We start from the raw sequence: 20,114 nt of genomic DNA on the forward strand, positions 1-20,114 counted from the left end.
ACGTTAGGTGCGATAATTTCTAGTATGAAAGCGATTCTAGAGAATGTATTTACGATTGGATATGCGAAACAATCTCACATTATATGCGATAACCATAACTAGTATACGATTCCGGAACACGATATACGATTAACTCTCATTCGTCGGTAAAGAAGATCAAAAAGGAACAGGCATTCATCTCAAAAAAACGAATATCGGTTGTGAACCGGAGCCAAAAACCCAACCCCTAGAGGTCTCTCTTCCCCCCTCTCATGTTAAGGTGGGATTCGAACTTACGACATTTGGATTGTAGGACAGGACTTACTTCACAGGACTATTTTAATCGTTGTAAGCGCGACAATATTTCGTAATCATATCTTATCTTCAAGTGGAGAAGCGCTATTCCGATAAACCTTCGCCACATATGCAGATTTAAAAATATGAGAAAAGTCGTAAGAAATTTCGCGAAATCGGGTTTCTTATATGTTGTGATATATTACGTCGTATCTAACTTTTTGAAGACATCGTGATGTATATCGAAGTCGTAGATATGTTTATGTTGCTTATTAACTATTCCTACACATAGGAACGATCACAATGACTATTAAATTATTAATCCGACATTGGTCGAAGTAAAATACGATCAAATGTGAGCAAAAATACGATTTTTACTGATTTAAATATTTGTAGCTATATGAATATAAGTTGTCAGTGCTCTACGACCAACTCCAATCGAACACGATTTAACTAGAACATCAATGCGATTTTGAATAAAAGGTCGTATTCAAATCATGTTTTTAGTAATATGCGATTACAAATCAATTTCTGCAGACTAAAATCGACTGTCATAACGATTTTGACTCTTTGTAGACATCTTTACGAGTCTTTTCTACATTGTTATACGATTGAAGGTTTGCTGGGCCGTTATCTCCTAAAAATAAACAGATGTCTGATTTTTATAGGAAACTTATCAAGGAAACAAAGTCTAGAAGACTGCAAAACGATCTGATGCTTGTGGAAAAAGTTTTTAAGCAAAAACCGATTCATGCCCTGAAAATTGATGAAAATTTCACTGTTCATAGCACCACTGCTTCTGACGGTTTTATTATATACAAAATTTCTAACTTTCTCTTATTATGTACAAAAGAAGCCTCAATTTATCCTTCAAAACCTTGCGAAGTGGCCAAATAGTATAGAAGTGGCCAAATAGTATAGATACGTATACGTTAAAAGAGGATTAAAACAAAATTGCGTATAATTGGACAACCAACAGCAGTGGTGCTAGAAAAAAATGAATATTTTATCAATCGTCAGAGCATCAATCGGTTTTGCTTAATAACTGTTTTCTCAAGCATCAAATCGTTTCGTGGTTTTCGAGACTTTTTTTGCCTTTCTCAATAGAAAGGTATTGCAATTGCTCTGAAAACCGACTTTTTAACGGAGGCCCGGAGGGCCGAGTGACATATACCATTCGATTCAGTTCGTCGAGTTCGGCAAATGTCTGTGTGTGTATGTATGTGTGTATGTATGTATGTGTGTGTGTATGTGTGTGTGTATGTGACCAAAAATGTCACTCATTTTTCTCAGAGATGGCTGAACCGATTTTGACAAACTTAGTCTCAAATGAAAGGTGCAACGTTCCCATAGGCTGCTATTGAATTTCTAATGGATCCGACTTCCGGTTCCGGAATTACAGGGTGATAAGTACGAACACGCAGAAAATGTCGATTTTAATAAATTCTGCAATGAATGTATAAAGGTGAAAATTTTTCCAAAATATGACCACAACTGCTTCGATTTGTAGTATTAGGTCACTAACATCCATTTAAAGTCTATTTGGCCACATTGGCCACCATCCTCGGTTCCGGAAGCCCCGGCGGAAGTATCTAAATTCAGAATAACAGTCACATCGGTTTCTCGGAGATGGCTAGACCGATTCGACTAAACTTGGCCTCAAATGAAAGGTATTGCGTCCCCGTAAATGGCTATTCAATTTCATCCCGATCCGACTTCCGGTTCCGGAGTTACAGGTTGTGGCGTGCGATCACATAGCAAATTGTGATTCAAACCGATACTCCGATGAAAGCAAAAAAGGTAAAAATTTCGCTAAAATGTCTCTCAAAGAACTTAAATTTGCTGTTCTAGGTCACCGACGGCCAACCAAACTTTCGTTGACTACATTGACCACCATAGACGGTTCCGGAAGTGCCCGGGAAAAGCGGCCATCTTTCAAAATTTACGAACTCACATCAGTTTCCCGGAAATGGTTGGACCGATTTTCACAAACTTAGTCCCAAATGATAGCTATATTATCCCCACAGATGTATGTAAAATTTCGCACGGATCGCTTGTATGGTTCCGGAAATATAGACTAAATCGTCCGGTCACATATGAAATTCCCATATAAGCCGGAACTCAAAAATTTTTTTCAAAGGGGGGACCCCATGAAATTTCAGAAATCGAATTCGTATTTTTGATGCCAAACATCTTTAAAATGCATGAAACGTCGAGATTTTATGTTATCTCGAAAATTTTTTTTTTATAAAAATCGACTTTTTGGGACTTTGCCGATTTTGCACCTTTTTTCAGATCAATATTACCGTGGCTGTTTTTTCTTTTTCAAAATTTTAGAACTCGAATAATGATTTATTTTCCTGTATATAGTTGTCATGTGATGTATAATAATAAAATGTAATATATGCATTTAAAAGCTTTTAATGAATATAAACAACGCACACATTCTCGTGATTCATGATTGAGAAAGGCACAATTGCACCGCTAGGTGGATTAAAATAGGTTTTTTCTTTGTTAAATTTCCTATACAAGCCACATAACGATTTATTTTTGGGAAGTAATGGGCGACTCCTGGAGGAATTATTTTGTAAAAGTTAACTTTCCCATACAAACTATAAACAGTGGGCGCAAAAATATAGTTTCACCGACCGAGCTATCAGGAATCAGAATATATTGGCTCAAATGGCACGTTCCCCGTACATAGTCGGGGATTTGTGCCTTGCCGTGTGTTTTCATCATTTCCTGAGCGGAAGGAAAGGACAAGGACGTGTGGGGAAGTAGAATTGGAAGGGTGGGAAAAATAACAGCACAAAACAAAAATTAACAACAGGTAAGTTAAACTCACAAGTAGTTCAACTTGCCTGCGAATAAGCCTAAAGCTCTTTACCACATTGGATAAGAAACTTTAGTATGTCTCTGAGTTTCAGTCGACCAAACATGGTTTCGTCTATATAAGGACGGCTGAAGACTCGAAATCGTAATTGCGCTACCGCTGGACAATTGCATATCAGATGATATGAGGCTCCGAAGTCGGATTCACAAAGATCACATGAAAAAGACTCAGCGCGTTGAATAGTTGCCATGTGATAATTGAGTTTGCAGTGGCCGGTTAAAGCCCTGATCAGCATGCCGCAGTGGAGCTTCGAAAAATGTAAGAGATTTTTCGAAACCACTGGGCATGGTTGTTCAACAAACGCCTTTGTTTGACGACACGTTTGTAGATTTCTCCAATAATTGCGATGCTCGGATGAAGCCCAGGACCGTATTTTTTCCCGTATCCAACTTGTCGAAATTGGCAGCGCGGGCTCAGGACCAACGAAGTCAATCGCTGAACCTGCCCTGGCCAATTCGTCAGCCCATTCATTTCCAGTAATACCGCAATGTCCGGGCACCCAGACAAGGTAGATAGTGTTGACCATGCTTAGTTCTTCGATTTGGGTTCGGCACGCGATCACTAGCTTGGACCGGGATATGTCTGAGCTAAGGGCCTTGATTGCAGCCTGACTATCGGAGCAGAAGTTTATAACTCTGCCGGACAAACTCAGTTGAAGGGCCGATTGTACCCCGCACATAATCGCAAAGATTTCTGCTTGGAATACAGTACAGTATCTACCTAGTGAGTGAGATTGTTCCAATCTCATTTCACGACAGTAGACACCAGCACCGGCACGTCCCTCCATCAGAGAACCGTCAGTGTAACAGACTACTTGCGTTTGTTGTTGTCTTTCCATAAAGCCAGACAACCACTCCTCTCGAGAGGGAATCTTCACATGGAATGTCCTGTAAGGAAAACTACAAGTGAGTGTAATATCGCTGGGAGCAAGAATATCTTCACCCCATGTAACCATTTGTGACCACAATCGTGTATGACTGGTAGCAAGATCAACATGATTGCTGTTCCAAAGCCCAGTAACCTGCAGTCTGTATGCACATGATAGTGCTTCTTGTTTTAAGTGTATGTGTAATGGTTTGATATTTAAAAGTGCCTCAAGAGCAGCAGTCGGAGTCGTGGTGAAAGCACCAGTCAACGCCATGAGCGCCATTCTTTGCAGATGGTTTAGCTTTGACTGGACTGTCACCACCTCTCCCCTCTGCCACCACACAAGGCATCCGTATGACAGTATTGGACGTACAATTGTCGTGTAAATCCAATAGATGTATTTAGGTTTGAGGCCCCAGGTCTTTCCAAAAGCTCGACTGCACTGCCCGAAAGCCATGCACGCTTTCTTGACTCTGAACTCAATGTGAGCAGGCCAATTCAGTTTGGAATCCAATATAACTCCAACGTATTTGACTTGATCTGCACACAGTAGCTCAGAATCAAAGAACTGCAAAGGACGAACCTCGGTTGTTATTCGCTTCTTCGTGAAAAGAACCATTGAAGTTTTGCTTGGGTAAACTGATAATTTAACTTGTCGACACCACTGTTCGACAGCTCTTAATGCATGTTGCATTAAGTCAAAGATTGTTCCGATGCAAAATCCAGTAATTAGTATTTGGTAATCGTGAGCAAACCCGTAGGTTGGAAATCCAAGCTCAGTGGGTTTCTTCAACAAGCCGTCAGCTACCAAGTTCCATAACAAAGGTGACAGAACGGCGCCCTGAGGACAACCGCAAATACTCAACTTCCGTATCTCAGCCTGTCGCAGTGACGAGCAAAGTATGCGGTTACTAAGCATTGCGTTTATCCAACCTGAGATACATGCAGATATCCCATGACCACGCGTCGCTTCCAGAATAGACTGGAAGGACACATTGTCAAAAGCACCCTCAATATCTAGAAATACACCCAAGCTAGATTGCTTGAGCGAGAAGGCTTTCTCAATGTTGTAAACAACATCGTGAAGCAGAGTGATCGTTGATTTCCCACACTGATATGCATGTTGCATTTTGTGCAGTGGATATTCAACTAAACTAACGTTCCTGATGTGATGATCGATTATCCGTTCCAAAGCTTTCAGAAGAAAAGAACTTAAGCTGATAGGCCTAAAACTCTTGGCTTCTTCATAGCTTGAGCGCCCCCCTTTGGGAATAAATCTAACAGTTATTTCTCGCCATGCTTTCGGGATATACCCGGTAGCAAGACTGGAAAGCAAAATCTTTTTCAAGACATGTTTAAGAATATCAAATCCCTTTTGCAGTAGCACGGGAAGTATTCCATCTTTTCCGGGTGATTTGTATGGAGCAAAACTGTCAACTGCCCACTTGACCGATTCAGTGGAGACCAATGTGCGTGCTAACGCCCACGAGTCCGAATCACCAGAATGAGATCTGTGAACATTGTTCAACTCTGGATCGATACAACCTGGAAAGTGTGTGTCGAAGAAACAATTAAGAACATCTTTTTCGTCCGTCACATAAACACCATCTCTGGTTTTTAAGGAGTTCATCTGAAAATCATTTGATTTGGAGAGAATTTTATTTAATCTGCTAGCCTCGTTCAGACTAGAGACATTAGTGCATAGGTTTTGCCAGCCAGCCCGTTCTGCAGATTTAAGACATTTCTTATATGCACTACGAGCTGACCTGAAAGCCCTGGAGTCATCACGCTGACGCCGGTTCCAAGCTCTTCTCATAACTTTCTTCATTCTTTCAAGCTCAGCCCTCCACCAAGGGGTTCCCCTAGTCGATTTAACAGTACGAAGTGGACAAGCTTCTTCGTAGGATGCTAATATGAATGAGTTTGTCGTATCCACGACGTCATATAAGTCGTCTAGTTGACTAATTGTTGGAAAATATTCATGAAATTTACGCCATCGCCAAGTTTTCCAAAAAGAGGTCCCAGTTTGTAGATTTAGGATTACGATATGTCATCACATTGAAGGTGACATCAAAATGATCGAAAAATATATATTTATGATCGGATAGAGACGGTTCAGTTTCATTTGGAACCTGCCAATTTCCCAGTTCATGCAAAATTCTATCAGAGCAAAGTGTTATGTCTAACACCTCCTCCTTCCCAGACCTCGCAAAAGTTTGTCGGTTTCCCACATTCAGAATATGGAGATTTGTACTACTTATGTACTCCATCAGTTCAGAGCCTCTCAGATTGATGTCCGAGCTGCCCCAAATGATGTGTATGGTTATGTATGTATCAAAGGTCAAGTCGGTAGACTTTCGAACTGCCGATTGTGATTTAGTGGTAAAATATATATTTTTTTTGACCGTGGCCAAAATCGCACAAATGTGCTTCCCTCTACTGTCCCTAGTGTTACGCTAGTTCCGCGCGACTTTCGTGAATGTGGAGGGAAACTATGAACAAACGCGTTATCGAAAACAATTTAGTCGAAATTTCCATTTCCACCCGAAGTGCTGTAAGGCTACACCCGAAGAAGGGCAATTTGTCTACCGTGCGCGGTGCCTGAAAGGTTCGTGACCGCCAGATTGGTTAAACCTGCGAGGATACCAGAAAGGACACAGTTCACCCAGTAGAGCGTGTCTTATCAACTAATGTTTCGATAATGGCATGGGTAGGAAGATTAACAGAAGCGACACTTGCCAAAGATTGGCACCACAACAAGGTCCAATCTATCCTTGGCAAGAAGGAACAAGGACACCGAGCAGGGAAAAGCTTTCAGTGAGCCAAGTGAAGTGAAGACAAAATGTACAGTCAATCTTAAACCTAATGAAGAATAAACATTAGCGAATGGGCTAAACTCTGAATAATTTACTGATAAGTCTAATGTGTAGAATGGATCGGTTGACTATCCTTTGCATGGACAGATAGAATTAGAATGTTTTGTTACATTTATCAGGTAGACTTTTTAAGCTAATTCGTCGCAAAGCCGTAGCCATAGTTGAAATTAACGTGGTTTAGTATGATAATGAAACTAGAGTGAACTTTAGTTTTTGAATAATTACATCGACATCAAAGTTGAGAAAATAATCCATCCAGGTTAGTACTTAAGCATCACAACTTTTTTCGCAACCATCCTATAAACTCGATACCTAACAGACTGCAACGAGAATTTCAGTATACTGCATGACAAAACGATTGTGTATATCTAATACCTACATATATTTAGAATAAGTTATCGAAAGATTCACGCCACATTGAGGAATTTCCACCGCCAGACGTAGCGGAACCTTCTTCCTGTGTGTTACTGACGAGTGAACGAAAAACCTGTTTTAATCCACCTAGCGGTGCAATTGTGCCTTTCTCATTTCTCTAAACTATGGCACGGAGGCTTTTTATGTTCAACATAATCGTGGAAATGTCCATTACATTCTTAGTACACTTTGCACTTATACCCAATGGCATGCCAGCCACGAACTTGATGAGCTACGTGTCGACGGTGAAACACTTGAAACAAAAAAATATCATACTCCATTAGCCTAATCAGCGTTAGATCAATGTTATCTGCTTGCTAACTCATTTTGTCACGCGGGGGTGGGTATGTGTGGAGGGCGAAAGTCCCATGAACAAACGACTCCCCAGCTTAAATTGGTATGCTTTGTGATATAGTGGTGGTTTAAAGATGAAGGGATTGAAAGGGAAGGGTATGAGGGCTGGATGGAGTGGTGGTCTGAGGGGTGATTTAAAGAGATTTTTAAAGGAGGGGAGTGAACAGTAGAGGGGGGGGGGGTAACCCCTCTCCGTAAACCATCAACTATGCCCCTATTAAAATCCAGAAACCTTATGCGAGTCGACAAAAACATTAGGTTTAGCCGGGATTAGGTTGACGTTTTTCAGAGTGATTGCATAACCTTTCTATATGAGAAAGGCAAAAATGTGCCAAAATCCAAAAAAGTGAATCGTCGTCAAATTTTTTTTCGAGTTTGCATCAAATCTCGACGTTTCATGCACCTTGAACACATTTAGCATCAAAAATAAAAATTCTCTTTTTAATTTTTCCTATAGTTTATATGAGAAATTTCTGTGTGGCCGCACTCTGAAACCCGTAATTCCGGAACCAGAATTCCGATCGATCCAAAATTCAATAGTAGCCGATGGGAAGGTTGCACCTTTCATTTGAGACTAAGTTTACGCAAATCGGTCCAGCCATCTCTGAGAAAAATGAGTGACATTATTTGACACATACGCACATACATACACACACACATACACACACATACATACACACATACACACATACACACATACATACACACATACACACACACATACAGACTTTTTCCGATCTCGACGAATTGAGTCGAATGGGATATGACACTCGGCCCTCCGGGCCGGGATTAGATTGACGTTTTTCAGAGTGATTGCATAACCTTTCTATATGAGAAAGGCAAAACGAAAAAGAACGCCAGATTAAAATTTAATTTTTATGGCCATTAGTAACCGAAGGGACTGGCTGAGGAAAGAGAAAATGAGTTTATCACCATCTCCTTATAACTGCCATCGGATTGAATACACTCGCGGGCGGTGCAATTACTAGCGCTGTGCACCAGTTGGTCGGACGGGCGGCATATGTGTCACGCGGATAGGAACATTCAAAGTTAGACTGTGTCTTATCGTATACCGTTTAGTTTCGTCAGAGCGGTTCGGATTTGGCGGAAATAAACGTCCGTCACTGATGTTCGTTCTGACTGAGACGTCTCCGCTTGTTTTTGCGTGAGTAGTAATCAATTTTTGAGGCTACGAATACTTGGTTGGAACGGATTTCGGGATTTGCAGCACGATAATTTCTAATGTAAGAAACGATACCACAATATCCATTCTGTTTTAAAACTTTCGGTATTTTTAGCGGGCATTGCTATATTACTATTTGAACCTTACCCTTACTAGAATCAGGCCCGATGAGAGGGGGGGGGGGGTTCTATTTGAAGGCCCGCATTTTATATCAAAAGGAAAACTGAGTGAACGGAAAATGTAATTTCTTTGCATTCATTCGTCTTGTTAAATTGTAATATGAAAGCGGGAATAAAATTGAACATCATTTTAATATAATAACTTGAAAATTCGAGCTCTTATTTGGATACCTTAACTAAATTTTATATATGACGTTTGTTAGAATAAAAGTTCTTAAGAGAGTTGTCTAGTTTATGTACAAGGTCAAAAAAATAGAGCTTTTATCGCTTGAATCGGCCGAGTAGCTTCGTTTCTTTACTGATGGGACCGGTTGTTGGCTTGGAGATACTGAGTGCGATCGCTGTTGAGTGAATATTTGTTCCTGTCAGATCCATAGATATTGGTTTTGTAGCCGTTTGTGGTTTGGCGTAAGATGCTGCTTATAGCTACAGTAGGCGGACTTTTTTTTAGCTGCTTCTGCACAAGGTTTTCCGAAATGCAGCGTCTTTTTACAGAATTTGCATATGTAAATCTTCCCTAAGTGCATGAGCAGTGTTGTCTGATTAAACGTCCCACTTTCGGTTGATCAGCATAAAATGGTTAAGTATGAAGGAATTGCTTACGCACAAAACATCATACTTAACATGAAGGAATTGGTTTGTTCGGAAGTATTCTCACCACACGGACAATGTTAGGAACACCCGGAAAATGATCCTTATTAATTTAACTTTTTAATATCGATGTCAGAGGTGCGCGGTATAAACCCTCAAAAAGGCAAGATAAAATTGTGACTTCAAGAAGCATCGCTCCCAAGACCCACTGAAATCAAAAGCCTCTTTTTTGTCGTTTTATCAGTGAGAGAATCGAAAGTCCGGAAACGCTCGATCATTTGTATTTCTAATTACAAGTTCATTGAAACCAGAGGACTGTAACTAGCCGGGCCTCTGAGACTCCTTGCCATTTTGAGGGTTAAATCATGTAAGCGCACCTCTCTAGAGCTGTTGTCTATATATGGGGATGTTGTAGCGAACGTTGCCGCATTCGTTAATTTGCTGCATGTTTTTCCACGAAACGAATGACTGGTTAATGTTTGATATGGTGCATGCCAGACTGAGCACCATCTGCACTTTTAGTAATTGTTTCGCTTCCCGAGTAGCTGGTCTTACATGCAAATTTCCAAAAATCAATAACAACACAATCCGTTTGCAGTGGGGCTAGTTTTTGCCGTGTATCTATAGCGGAACGATTTTTAACTTCTACTCTTGGCGAGATGAGAAGGTAGACTGACCTTAATTAAATGGATATTTTTTTGAATTTTTGTATTTATACAGCACGTTAAAGTAATTTTTCCCTAAAAAGTAATTGTCTTCAGATAGAATGATCTTGGGCCTCACCAATGATGCTTGTTATATCTATAAGAATCTAATTGTTATGTGAGAAATAAAGAACTGAAATCAGTTCAATTCAATGCTACACACATACATCTTTAAAATGTATGCTACACGATATGCAATATCAATACACGATGCAAAAATATTGTATCAGGTTGAAGTTGGACAATTTTTGATCGTAGAACAGATCAGAAAATAGGCGTCTAAAACTTAATCAAAGCGTCTAAGCGGTTAATAGGGTAATAAGGCCTGTTCTTTTGAAACTTTTTTATAAAAAGTTATTTTACAATCAAACTTTTTATATGTAGTGAGGTATGTTTGAGAGGACATAAAAAATCGAAAGTTTTCTCTGTTGGGTGGGTTAATGAGGTTAGTTTTTTTTCTGACCGCCACGATTTCTCATGTTTGGATCATCCGAAACAGAAAAATCCAAGCACATGAATGGTTATCGTCCCTAAATCATGGAAACACGCAAATAAATAAAACAGTTATTAACTTTCATTTTTTGTCGATTTTGCCAATGTTTGTCAACATAAATATTGCTATATCATTGCCAACAATAAATTAAAAATCATATTCGTGGAAGGGACGATAACCAGGGATTTTGCGAATATTTAAAAAAATAAGCATAGTGGCGTCGCACGCGCGTGATAGAACGGCTACCAACGCATCTCCGCTTAGACTGTCGGTGTTGGCCTCCAGTCCCAGGGTCGCGGTGAAAGCTTCGCTGTCGAAGTGATTGGACTTCCACCCGCGTACCTGACAGGGATTTCCCGCCCTCGGATGCTGCACACCATAGTTGATCCTAAAGCGGATTGCTAAATGATCGCTATGTGTGTAGCCTTCGTCTATCCTCCATTTCATGCCTGGAACCAGAGTCGGGCTGGCAAATGTCACGTCAATCCATGCCTCCACCCCGTTTCTATGGAATGTGCTAGCGGAGCCATTGTTAGCTAGCACTGTATCGAGTTTCGCAAGCGCCTCCATTAGCGCTTGGCCCCTGCTATTTGTACAGCGGCGGCCTCACTCTACTGCCCAAGCGTTAAAGTCTCCCGCTATAACTACCGGTTTCCGGCCCACTAGGTCTGACGAGAGCCTATCGATCATCTGGTTGAACTGTTCTATGGGTCACCTTGGTGGAGCGTAGCAGCTGCAATAGAACACACCATTGATCTTGGCAATCGCAACACCCTCGGCGGAGGAGTGCATTACCCCTTGAACCGGGAACCGTCCCGTTGTACAGATTGCCACCATCCCAGGCCCATCCGACACCCAATTGCCGTTGCCGGCAGGGATGTTGTACGGGTCTGATAGGAGGGCGACATATGTCCTCGACTCCGAGACCGACTGCCACAACAGCTGTTGGGCTGCTGCACAATGGTTAAGATTTAGCTGTATAACGTTCACGGCTTCTTCTTATTTGCTTCACCGAAAGGACACGAAGGTCCGCCCATAGCATGATTACCGCTTCTTAGCGGTGCAGATAAGGCATTTATGCGCCTTAGTGCAGCCCCGCCCCTTATGCCCCTCCTCGCCGCAACGACATAGTTTGCTCCTGTCTGTACCCTTACAATCGTACGATTTATGGCCGGACTCAAGGCACCGATAGCACCTGTCTACTGAAGGCGGCTAGGGTATGCTAATTGGGCATACTGACCAGCCGATCTTCAGTTTACCTTTGACGGTAACCTTTTTGGCATCTGCTTTCAGTAACCTGAGATAGGCTACTTAGGTGCCGGAGGGTCCCCCTCTCAAGCGCACAGAGGCCCGCTCTATTGTTACGTCGCATTGCTCCTTGACGGCTGCGACGACATCGTCTGCGGTCGTGAACTCGTCCAGTTGTTTACACTGGAGAGTCATTTCCGCCCCTAACGACCTCACTTGGGCGCCTTCACCCAGGAGTCTACTTGATTTGAACCGTACACTCAAAATTAAACATCAGAATGACGGCTTGCGCGAACACTTCAAAGCCAACGTGAATATGCAAACAGTTACACGGTTGTGAAAAACGAATTCAAACCTGCGAGGTTATAAACACGCTAGCACACGCAACTAGCGTCTGTCTGAAGGATGAACTCTTTGGAGAAGTCTGGTGGGACGAAAACTGGAGGAGTGCCTAGAAGTTCCATAATTTAAAGAAACGCGAGTTCTACCTCGGAGTTTCAAACGAAGCTCTTGGTTTTCGTTTTGCGCAGATCGCTCAAGGGAGCAGTGACTTCACTGAACCGATCACTGAAGCGGCGGCAATAACCGAACCTACCGAGGAAACGACGAAGTTTCGTCACGGTAACCGGTCTCTCGTAGTTGAGAATCGGTTGAATTTTGTCAGGGTAGTCCTTGAGTCCGTCCCGATTCAACAAATAACCAAGAAAATTTAGTTCGGGGACTCCAAAACGGGATTTTTCTAAATTGATGGTTAGGTTGGCTCTTGCTAGACAATCGACCACTGCTTCGAGCAACTGTATGTGATGCTCGAACGTTTCGCTTACCACGATGATGTCATCTAGGTAGACGAAAACGTAAGGTTCCCATTTACCCCGTCCTAGACCCTGGTCCATCCGTCGCGCCAGAGTATTGGGGCTGTTGATGAGACCAAATGGTAGACGAATAAATTAGAACACTGAAAGCGGTATATTTGCCACTATCCTTGGCCAGGGGTACCTGGAGGAAGGCCTCCTTCAAGTCTATGCTAGGAAGGTACTTCGCCATGGGTAAGCCGCCCAATATTCGCCCAGGGTGAGGCAGAGGGCATACATCCCGTACAGTAGGCTCATTGAGAGGCCTAGCGTCTAGACAAAGGCGGATTGAGTCGTCTGGTTTAGTGACAGTTACAATATTAAGCGACCAATCCGAATCAGACTCCTCCATAATTACCATAAACACGGGTGGTGCTGAGTGGCGACACAATGTTCAGCCGTAAATGTTGCCTTTCATTTGAGACTTTGTTTGAGAACATCGGTTCAGTCATCACCGAAGAACCGTTGTGACTTAAAATGTGGAATATTCCCGGAATCCGGGATTTCCGGAATCGTCGATAGTAGAAAATATATCCAAAGAATGTTTGATTGGCAATCAGTAGACGTGCGAATCGAAGTAATTTGGTGACCATTTCAATAGTTTCTAGCCTCCGCGGTGTTACGATTGTACCGATTTATATGGGAAATTCCAGTATAACCTTACTAACCAACCTGTAACTCCGGAACCAAGAGTCAGAACCGAATGAAATTCAGCAGCAGTCAATGGCATTACTGCATCTTTCATTTAAAATCAAGTTTGTAAAAATCGGTAGAGAATTCGCTGGGTAATAGGTGTGATATTAGCTTACGAACTTGGCGAGTTCCCCGGAGGCATCATGAACCGTCATAGGTGGCCAATGTGGTCAAAGCTGCTTTGTTTGATCATTAGTGATCCAAACCCGCAAACTAGAGTAATGTTGAACCCATTTTAATATGTTTTACGTCATATGGACATCATGGTTGTACCAGTTTATATGGGAATTTGCTGTGTGACCGCACTCTTCAACCCGTAACTCCGGAACCGGAAGTCGGATCAACTAAAAATTCATGTGCAGCTTATGGGAAACTAAGTTTGTGAAAATCGGTTCAGCCATCTCTGAGAAAATTGTGTGAGTTTAAATGACACACATACATACATACAGACATTTGCCAATCTCGACGAACTGAATCGAATGGTATATGACACTCGGCCCTCTGGGCCTCTGTTGAAAAGTCGATTTTTTAGTGATTGCATAGTCTTTCTTTATATGAGAAAGGCAAAAATGTAATATATACATTTGAAGAATGAATATAAACAACGCAAAAATTCTCGTGTTCATGATTGAGAAAGGCACAATTGCACCGCTAGGTGAATTAAAACAGGTTTTTTCACAACAGTAACGCATGAGATTGAAAAACCAAAAATCACCTTGCTTATTTTAATTTGTGTTCCAGCCATTTATAATTTTTTGTGGGACTATTGCAATCTCAACTGTCATTTGATATGAACAAACCAATGTTTGTTAAAAACAGACAACATTTACAAAAACAACTTAACAACAAAAGTTTAGCAGGTCAAAATAAAATGAATAATTAAAAATAATAATAAGAAAAAGACCAAGTACAACAGAATTTAGCAACAAAACATGACCATAAAAATATAATTACATCCGCCTGCTACATCGTTTCGAAAATAGAATTGCTGACAAATCACCTCTTGAAAATTAGGTGATAAAGGGACGTAGAAGACACAGTGATCCTATAGCCTGAAGTTGACCAGCATAATAATATTTGCAATTCGCAAACAAATATAGCCATAGTCCAGATTAGCAAGCGAATTAATTTATTAATGCATTACGTTATCTGAGGTGAGGTGGTGGTACCTAGCTCCAAACTGATTTCTCCCCGGCCCATTTAGAAGCCGGGTTTCAAATGATACTGTGTCCTAAGAATGTTATCAGCAATAGGAATGACAATCAAACGACTCACCTTCCGTCGGCGTTTAGGAGTTGTGATGCTACGCTTCCGCTGCGATGATGGCGTTGATGCTCGTCGCTGTACCGGTTCCACGTAGTACTTGATAGCCCGCATGACATTGTTGCCTACGGTTCGGTCACCAAAACCACTGATGCATAGTTCCAGTATCTGCTCCTGCGGATAGTCCAGGTATTCAACTAGCAGTAAAAACCGGAACCAATTATTTTCTTCCAGCAGACGCAGCAGGTATCTTTCGGGAAACTTTAGTCGACTAGTTCGACAGAGGATTATCATCGCTTCCAGATCGAGCAAAAGATCTGGATCGCCCCACTCTTTGTGCACAACTACATCCTCACACCGTTGCAGCAGCTCCCGAACGGAGATCTTTGTCGGAGTGTTCGTTGTCTGAATCATGTTTAAGCAACGTACGTAGGCGCGTGTTCGCATGCTATCGACCCCGAGCATTTCAATGAAGGCGACACAGTGAGTAACCAAATTGGCATCACGGAAATTCGCTACGGCGATTTCGGCTACAGATTTGGCAGCGCAGTTGATTTGTGATGGTGTAATCCGCGAATAACACTGCAGTTGCTCCAAGTAGAAAAGGTACAATGCGTAACTAGAACGGTACTGCTTTATGTAGTGCAAGTAGTTAAGCTTCACCGTACTTCCATATTTGGCACATAGCACTGGATGAGCAAAATGAGGGATACAACCATGTGTTTGTAACAGCGCAAGATTCATTGCTTCTTCATCTTCGTCATCATCATCAAGGCAACCGAAAAGATGATTTCTAATAGTTCCCACACTAGGGAGATCGTGTAACTCCAGTAGGCTTGCCACAGAAACCGACGATGTTGGGTTAGTTTTTAGCCTTGTCAGAAAATTATAAAGGTGAGGCAATTTCCTGAACCGTTCAGTATCCTCGGGAAACTGCGTGTTGTTTGGATCAAGGAAATATTCAAAAAGGTACACAATGGGATTTTCATCGTAAAAATTTTCCTGGCTGCTGGCCAAATACTCTGAACACTTAATCGAAATATTTCGTAGTTTTTCCTTATTAATACTTTCATTTTTAAGATCGTTCAATAACAAAAACATCTCCACCTCCTTTCTTTTATCACAGTTCGAGTCATTCACCACTTTTCTCAGACACTCCTTACTAACCACTGGCAGGTCCATAAGCTGAAATAATCGCTCATTCACCAGATGTCTGGTTAGACCTTCCCGAAAGTCAGTTCCTTCCAGCCACACTCTGTTCGCTTCTAAAGTTTGTGTCGTGAACAGTCGCCTCAGTATCTGCAGTGAATCGGTACGTTCGTGGTCGACAAATTTGCCGTAGGTCGCCAGAGCATTCAGCAGGACTTCATTCCGGCACATATTTTTCTGGCAAGAGAGCTGGGAAACCATGAAATCGTTGATCTCCCAACGTCGGAACAGCTGCCGCAATCGTTCGTTGAACCTCGGATCGTCGTAGATGTCGATTTTAATTTTGGCCAAATCGGTCGAGTAGTCCGAAGGGTTTCGTGCCAGCTCGGGAAGCGATCGCAGACATGCATTGATTTGTATCCATATTTTGATCAAGTTGTCTATGTTGTTCTTAAGCAGGTAGTTCCACACGGCATACTTGTCCAGTAGCGGGGAGATTTCCGTTTCTGTAACGATCGAGGTAAGGAAAAAAAGTCACAAACTTTGATTAAACACAGTGGCATTGTACAAAAACAATAGTGATTTCTCTGGCTATAGAAAAAATGCTGATAATGTACACTTGAATGAACATAATCGCCGGGTGTCTGTGATTGGTGGAGTTTGCTCTTTCGCCATTTTCGAATTTGGCGCGTATTACGACGCAAGGGAGCGATCGTCTCCGTTTACATTAAGAGAAGAAAAAAACAGGCCAATCGAGAATTAAAGCGGATTAATTGACGCAATGGTTTGATTTATTGGCGCAACTAGAACCTACCCTGAAGGGACGTAATCTTTATTTCGGGTCATTATGAAATCAATGGAGCTTGGAAGGCGACGGTAGCCACGTTGCACGGTATTGTGAATGATTTTAATTCAACATTTTAATCTGACTGTTGGCGCCGACATTTGATGTTTGGCGTTGTGTAAATATTATGACTTGTGCAAGCGATAACCACCACGGTTTGGTTGGACCGCGTAATTGCACCTGCCTGTTTATCAACTGACAAATCGGTTTGAATCATGCGTTCACTGAGTATGTAGATTCGGTGAAGTGTCATGGTCACCTAGGATCCTTACTACTAGGGAAACTATAACCCTCCGGAAGTTTACACTTTTTGTAGCGAGCGAGACGATATTATCACAACTTGGAAACATTTCAAATTGAGAGCCGGATGCTGCGTCAGTTTGGAAGCATTCTGTTGTTTGTTGTTTTTTTTAGTACATTCAGCCATTCCGGAAAAACTTCGAAACGATAGAGGGGACATATAGTATGATGGCACAAAAAATAATATTTTCGTTTGAAAGATGTTGTATGGGGTTCTCAGAAAAAAAACAGATGGTATATTTTAGTAGCTTTTTGCGGCCGATAAAAGCGACAAGATTCAACACTGATGGTCTTCTTGTTTTCTTGAAATACTCTATATAACCAAAGTTAGTATTTTTCTAACTTAATAGCGGTTAAAAAATTACAACGCCTTAACAGAAAATCATTATAAGACACGTGCTTTGTGTACAGCCTTCTGCGAACATAATAAAATAAAAATAATCTCGTCGCGCATACCATTTTATTACTTTATTTTTCACGTTCTCGGTCGAAAATCCTATCCATGGTCTTTTCCAAAAACATCAACCTTGACCTGGAGATTCTGCCACATTTTCTGATGAAATCGTTTGGAGCAAATGCATTTCAGACTAAGACTGGTAGTTTTCCGGTTTGACACTCGTCCATCGTGAATTCTGTCAATATTCAAATCAATGAAATTTACATTTACATAAGCTTACAAGAACGCATATTCGAAGTACAGGAATTAGAGTTAGAATCTTCGTGATCTCAGTTTTCTCAGCAAGAAAGCTGTTGACTTTTCGTGCTGTATCATAGTATAGCATAGCAAAAACAACCGCTCTTATCATGGGTGACTGATAAAATGAAATCGTGTCATACAATAGTATAATTCACTGAGCACCTGGCCATGTGACGATCCTTAACGATCCTCCTATAATATACTCTTCCATGTTCTGTTCAGCAGATCGCACCCGTTGGTCATATTTTCTTCTGGCGAATCCTTCTCAATACGGACGACTATTATTGGACCAGATGTTTAGCCTTCGCAAATCCCAGATATATTTCCGGAATACAATTTGTAGACTCATCATCTGTTTGTGGATTTTAAGGCAATGTACGATTTAGTGGAACGAAACAAACTGGGGTAGATAATGCTTGAGAATGGTAAAACCGATAAATTTGATTCGTATGACGCTTTATAGGTTAATTTCAAGTGTCAAAATTTTTAAAGAAGCATTTAACTTCTTTGTGACGTTAGATGGATTGAAGTGAGTGGTGAACTTTTTAATTAGTTGTTTAATGTAGCGGTAAAGGTGCGATGTGAAGATCTAGTGTACAAAGGAAAGAAACTAGCTTTCGACAACCATGATATCGCAATATATAAGCTAGATAATCTGTCGGACAATCTATTCAGTGCCTTCGTTCCCATCTCTATATGCATTGAGTTAACCTTAGCGTTTATTAAAAAATATACAAAAAACAGCAACTAATATCAGTCCCATATGGAAAGTAACCTCATACCAGTCCCATATGCATTTTGAATGAAAGCTGCAGACAATATTTATCTGTTATATTTGCATTGTGAATTTTTTTCGACTTTCCTGATCAAATGCACCTCAATGACACTGATTGGGGCGATAGTAGGGCATAGTGTAGTTGTAAATCGTACGCAGCTAACCTGGATACAAAGTAAAACAAAAATCTTATGGGCGCATTTTCTCGACGTGATGATTTTGCATATGGGACTGTTATGCGAGTACCGGAAGTATCTATCTGTCCCCATTTCTCGCTACATCGGGCATTCCAAAAGGAAGCCATCTCGATCCAGTAATATTTCTACTATATTTTAATGACCTTAATATTAAACTACAAGGCCCAATTTTTTTTCGCCGACATGAAGATTTTTGGAAAAGATACGGGATTCAACCTAGGTATGCCGAATTTCTTTAAAGAGAACTAGACAGTTCTAAACTCGAGATAATGCTTAATCTTTACGCTTGTGCGGAAACGTCATCCGAACCAGTTCAACAACTGTTCATTCGACTCGATCGTTACAAGATACTCTAACATCTAGGAACTCGGAGTCATGTTTAATTCGATACTATCAGCCAAACCTCTTACTTTATCCTTTGCGGATAAGGCATCGACTAGGGTTCATCTACCGGATAGCAAAAAACTAACAACGTATACTATTTTAAATCGCTTTATTGCGCGTTGGTCCGCTTGCTGTTAGAATATTGTTCTGTTGTTTGGAATCCGTACTACTAGAAAGGGGTTGACAAAATTGAGACTGTTCAATGTCGGTTCTTCTGCTTTTCTTTTTGACATCTCCTATTGAAAGACGGATTCCAATGCCGAGATACGAAAACCGTCGTGTGTTAATACACCTTGATACTTTCAACATCTGGGAGAATGCTCTCGAGCAGAATAAGAAACCCGCTCTTTAGTGGCCATGACGATAACAAATGTGTTTTTCCACAGACGCAAATTTCGCCTAGCATTTCTCAAATGTTCAGCTAGTTTTTGTAAAGATATGTCGTTTCAGAAATATAGCTATATTCTGACCAAAGAACACGTCCATTTTTTCTCAAAGACTATCAAAAGAACGATATTGATTAGCAAATGTTTTTCGAAACCAATCATTTATCTCAACAAATAATCAAAATTAATAGAAGACAAAGAGAAATTCTAAAAGGTGTTACGATTGAAATGTGGTAAAACCAAAATGAGTGTACATTTATTATTCTTTCTTAAAAAAATCTTATAATTTTTTTAAGTTTAATTACTATGAAGTGCTAATAAATTCAGCTGAGCTTCCGATTCAGATTCTGCTGTACAGCTCTCTCGTCCACTTTGTTCGCCGTCGAAAGCTAGATTGCGTTAAACTGCTTGTCAATTCCGCAATTTTGCTGGATCTTGTTAAAGCTCCAAGCTGACGATGACATAATATTTCTAGATCAGAAAGGGCTCTGGCGTTTTGG

At 41.0% G+C, this 20,114-nt stretch overlaps 1 protein-coding gene across 1 annotated transcript in view; it reads right to left on the reverse strand.

Moving 5' to 3' along the window:
* LOC131678620 (spatacsin) overlaps nt 1-20,114 on the reverse strand; it is a 40,386-nt gene that overhangs the window by 5,454 nt on the left and 14,818 nt on the right. Inside the window, exon 3 of the mRNA XM_058958843.1 lies at nt 14,895-16,537. Within this exon, the coding sequence (XP_058814826.1) occupies nt 14,895-16,537 (1,643 nt within the window). The remainder of the gene's footprint in view (nt 1-14,894; nt 16,538-20,114) is intronic.

The sequence above is a fragment of the Topomyia yanbarensis genome, chromosome 2, assembly GCF_030247195.1.
Source record: "Topomyia yanbarensis strain Yona2022 chromosome 2, ASM3024719v1, whole genome shotgun sequence".
NCBI lineage: Eukaryota > Metazoa > Arthropoda > Insecta > Diptera > Culicidae > Topomyia > Topomyia yanbarensis.